The sequence below is a fragment of the Nematolebias whitei genome, chromosome 12 (assembly GCF_014905685.2).
Source record: "Nematolebias whitei isolate Nwh7 chromosome 12, NemWhi1, whole genome shotgun sequence".
Classification (NCBI taxonomy): domain Eukaryota; kingdom Metazoa; phylum Chordata; class Actinopteri; order Cyprinodontiformes; family Rivulidae; genus Nematolebias; species Nematolebias whitei.
Genome location: NC_056509.1, coordinates 48,431,351 through 48,436,342, shown reverse-complemented (window position 1 = coordinate 48,436,342; position 4,992 = coordinate 48,431,351). Strand labels below are relative to the sequence as shown.

Here is a 4,992-nt window from a genome sequence, read left to right as displayed (position 1 = left end):
TCATCTCTTTGGCCCCATCCAGAGGTCATCTCTTTGGCCCCATCCAGTGGTCATCTCTTTGGCCCCATCAAGAGGTCATCCCTTTGGCCCCATCCAGAGGTCATCTCTTTGGCCCCATCAAGAGGTCATCTCTTTGGTCCCATCCAGAAGTCATCTCTTTGGCCCCATCAAGAGGTCATCTCTTTGGCCCCATCCAGAGGTCATCTGTTTGGCCCCATCCAGAGATCATCTGTTTGGCCCCGTCCAGAGGTCATCTCTTTGGCCCTGTCCAGAGGTCATCTCTTTGGCCCCATCCATAGGTCGACTCTTTGGCCCCATCAAGAGGTCATCTCTTCGGCCTCGTCCATAGGTCGACTCTTCGGCCCCATCCAGAGGTCATCTCTTTGGCCCCTTCCAGAGGTCATCTCTTTGGCCCCATCAAAAGGTCATCTCTTTGGCTCCATCCAGAGGTCATCTCTTTGGCTCCATCCAGAGGTCATCTCTTTGGCCCCATCCAGAGGTCATCTCTTTTGCCCCATCCAGAGGTCATCTCTTTGGCCCCGTCCAGAGGTCATCTGTTTGGCCCCATCCAGAGGTCATCTCTTTGGCCCCGTCCAGAGGTCATCTCTTTGGCCCCGTCCAGAGGTCATCTCTTTGACCCTTTCAAGAGGTCATCTCTTCGGCCTCGTCCATAGGTCATCTCTTCGGCCTCGTCCAGAGTTAGTGTCTTTGTCTCCATCCAGAGGTTGTGTCTTTGGTCTTGTCTCAGTACATGTCTGCTCCCTGACTGTCCACCTGATCCTGGTGGAGAACTTTGTGGACCTGAATGATCCTCACAGCTCTGCTGCTGGTCGGGTGGTCCTCTGAGACACAAAAAGCGATTCAGGATCCTTGTTTGGACAGAAGACAGGAGCTCCATGTCCCCCAGCAGGACATGAGTCACCAGGGGCCCCTTTGAGCCAGGCCTGGCAGAGGGGCTCGTTGAGGGCCCAGTCAGGCTGAGCTCTAACGTACTGATGGATTCTTCTTGTTGGAGGGGCCATACGGGTCCAGCAGCTGCAGGTGGGGGTTTTGAAGCTAACCAAAGCTGGTTCTTGGGATTTGGACCATCCCCTCTCTGGTGGGGACGGAGCCTGAGCTTGTTTAGAGTTACCGAATAGGTTTAGTCGGGTCCAGCAGGTTTTTCCTGGGAGCAGCAGTGGATGTTAGGTGGAACTGAGATGTTCTGCAGCTTCACGAGCTGCTTCATTTCAAACACATCTCTTCCTCTGCAGACCTGGTGGAGGCCAAGCTGGTGGGGATCCTGGACATCCTGGACGAGGAGAACCGACTGCCTCAGCCCAGCGACCAGCACTTTACTGACGCCGTGCACAACAAACACAAGGAGCACTTCCGCCTGACGGTGAGAACCACACGGAGGACTTCCTTCACCTGCAGCTTCACTCAGGACTCTAATTAGGATGTGTGCCCTGAGTGTTGTCTGTCAGGCTGAGGCAAAGTAGAGTTTGACCTACAGTTTGCTGGTGGTGACGCACTTTTAGACTTTATGGGCAAATATTAAAATGTTTGGAGATGACAGCTACTGTTAAAACACTGTTTGTTTGTTTGTTTGTTTTTAACAGCACAGATTGTGCGAAAGTATTTTACACTAGAAACACCACAAGACCGCAACGTGCCATGTCTGCAGAGCCGCTGCACCGAGAGGAGCAGCTCCATCGCGACCTATAATACGACCTTGATCAAGCACAGCACCACATTAAACCGCCGTAAAGTTTTACGTTGGACGTTGAGCTCCCTGGTTTCAGCGGCGTGTTGTTCTTGTTCAGTCTGGTTTCAGTCTGAGAGGAGGGTCAGACTGAGCGCTGCTCGCAGGAATCAGACCGAACAAGAAGAAGAGGCCCTGAAGCCTCGAGCGTTGACACACAAGTTACTAAACTTCATCATAATTGATGATCAGCAGCGATCAGTTGTAGAAACAAAGGACTTCTCAGCTCGATACTTGCAGCCCAGATCTAGTTTACCCTGCAGGAGATATTTATCAGTACCACAGGAGACGATCATACAAACTACGATTTGAGAATCGTATATTTAAAAACAACGATACAGAAACAGCTCCATTATAAAGTGATGAAACACTAAAACAGAGTCTGTTGGTTATGTCATGAACTTACCAGATGTTTGAAGCCATTTAATCACTTTAATATCTGCTTTAAAGCTAGGAATAATAAAAAACACGTTTTGTGTTGACAGGATTAATTCTAACTTTAAAACTTGTCCAACGTTAATAAAACTTACCTCAAGTTGCCTTTTTGGACGTGCATGCATGGATTTGTACAGATTGTACTAGAGAGGAGATTATTACAGCCTCGTATAAAATCAATGATGATCATGATATTGGAACGGAATCGACCGATATCCAGATTTAGGCATCGTGATCAGATCGGAAGTTAAAAAAAAAGGGGCTCGTGCATCCTTAGTAAAATCATGAAATATTTGTTTTTTAGGTCTGAAATAAAAACCTTGCGGACTCTGAATAAACAACGGAAGTTTTCTTTCTGCGGCTCCTGATGGAGTCAGCTCTCTTTTTTTGGTTCTGACCGGTTGGATTTAAACTAAAACTTGTTTTGGACCGGCCCGTACAGGCAGTCAGAACCTGCAGCTGTTGTTTGTGTCCCGCAGGTCCCCAGGAAGTCCAAGCTGACGGTCCACAGGAACGTGAGAGACGATGAAGGCTTCATCATCCGACACTTCGCAGGAGCCGTGTGCTACGAGACGGTGCGTTCAGGAAACCCTGCGGCACCTTGTTTCGGCTGTTCTTAAATCAAAACATTCGGCTCCTTCAGTAGTCGGCTTCATCTACTGGCTCTATTCTTGTTTCGGCTTCCTTTTGCTGGTTTTAGCTTTGAGTACTGTTTTAGTATTTTTAGCTCTTAGCTACTTTTCTGCCACATTTAACTTAGCTTCTGGTTTGCTCATTTCAGCTTTATTTGTTTTGGCTACTTTTAGCATCTGTTAACTTAATTTTATCTTTTGGCTAATGTTTAGCAAACTTTAGTGTTTGCTCTGCTACTTTTAGTTTTAACATTTGTTTTTCTCTTTTTAGCTTCTATCTATAGCTTTGCAAACTTGGCTACCACTTGCTACCTTTAGCTACTGTTCTGATGACTTCAGCTTGTATTCAGTTCATTCCGTCTGTTTTGTCTCTCAGACCAAGTTTGTGGAGAAGAACAACGACGCTCTGCACATGTCTCTGGAGTGTCTGGTCAGCGAGTCCAAAGACCGATTTGTCCGCGAGCTCTTCGAGAACAACAACAACAAAGACTTGAAGCAGAAGGCCGGGAAGCTGAGCTTCATCAGCGTCGGCAACAAGTTCAAGGTGAGCTGAAGATCGGTTTGCTGCTTCAGTTTTCAGGAACTAGACTGGTCCTCTTCAAGCGTACCGTGCTCAGTTGGATTGATTCCAGGTCCTTGAGCAGGCGACGTGTTTTTTCATCAGAGGAAGACGAGCAGGAAGGAGAGACTCCTTTTGGTTCATCAACACAACCAAACGAAAGCTCACAGATTCCATCTGAAACTTTTCACCTTTTTCTGTTTCCATCACTGTTATTCCTCAAAGCTTCACCCGTGTTGGATCACAGGGTTGTGTCAAACGTCAGTCTGGACTTCTTTCATGAGGCACGGTGACATCACGGCACAGCTTTTCTCTCCAGGATTTCATCTGCACTTTCAAAGGTTTCCTGCTGGATTCTGGAAAGTTCTCAAAAGTAAACTGTCAGAGACTAAACCAAAGTCCACCTTTACACCCAGACTAAACCAAAGTCCACCTTTAGATCCAGACTAAACCAAAGTCAACCTTTAGAACCAGACTAAACCAAAGTCCACCTTTACGTCCAGACTAAACCAAAGTCCACCTTTAGGTCCAGACTACACCAAAGTACCTTTAGATCCAGACTAAACCCAAGTCCACCTTTACATCAAGACTAAACCAAAGTCCACCTTTAGGTCCAGACTAAACCGAAGTCCTGCTGCTGCCCTGAGGCCTGAGGAAGGATGGATGATGGACGGATGATGGATGGATGATGGACGGATGATGGACGGATGATGGACAGATGATGGACGAATGATGGGCATATGATGGACGAATGATGGACAGATGATGGACGGATGATGGACGAATGATGGACGGATGATGGACGAATGATGGACAGATGATGGACAGATGATGGATGGATGATGGACGAATGATGGACAGATGATGGACGGATGATGGACGAATGATGGATGAATGATGGACAGATGATGGACGAATGATGGACAGATGATGGACGAATGATGGACAGATGATGGATGGATGATGGACGGATGATGGACAGATAATGAATGAATGATGGACGAATGATGGACGGATGATGGACAGATGATGGACGAATGATGGACAGATGATGGATGGATCATGGACGGATGATGGACAGATGATGGATGGATCATGGACGGATGATGGACAGATGATGGACGAATGATGGACATATGATGGACGGATGATGGACAGATGATGGACGGATGATGGACGGATGATGGACAGATGATGGACGAATGATGGACAGATGATGGATGGATCATGGACGGATGATGGACAGATGATGGACATATGATGGACGGATGATGGACAGATGATGGACAGATGATGGATGGATCATGGACAGATGATGGATGGATCATGGACGGATGATGGACAGATGATGGACGAATGATGGACATATGATGGACAGATGATGGATGGATCATGGACGGATGATGGACGGATGATGGACGAATGATGGACGGATGATGGACATATGATGGACGAATGATGGACGGATGATGGACGGATGATGGACAGATGATGGACAAATTATGGACAGATGATGGACGAATGATGGACGGATGATGGACAGATGATGGACAGATGATGGACGAATGATGGACAGATGATGGACGGATCATGGACGGATCATGGACGGATCATGGACGGAT

At 47.3% G+C, this 4,992-nt stretch overlaps 1 protein-coding gene across 1 annotated transcript in view; it reads left to right on the top strand.

Annotated features, from left to right (window-relative positions):
• Positions 1-4,992, top strand: part of myo6a (myosin VIa) — a gene marked incomplete at its 3' end in the record, with an annotated part of 57,368 nt that overhangs the window by 39,911 nt on the left and 12,465 nt on the right. Inside the window, 3 exon segments of the mRNA XM_037686029.1 lie at positions 1,254-1,381; positions 2,659-2,754; positions 3,188-3,355. Coding sequence (XP_037541957.1) covers positions 1,254-1,381; positions 2,659-2,754; positions 3,188-3,355 — 392 coding nt within the window.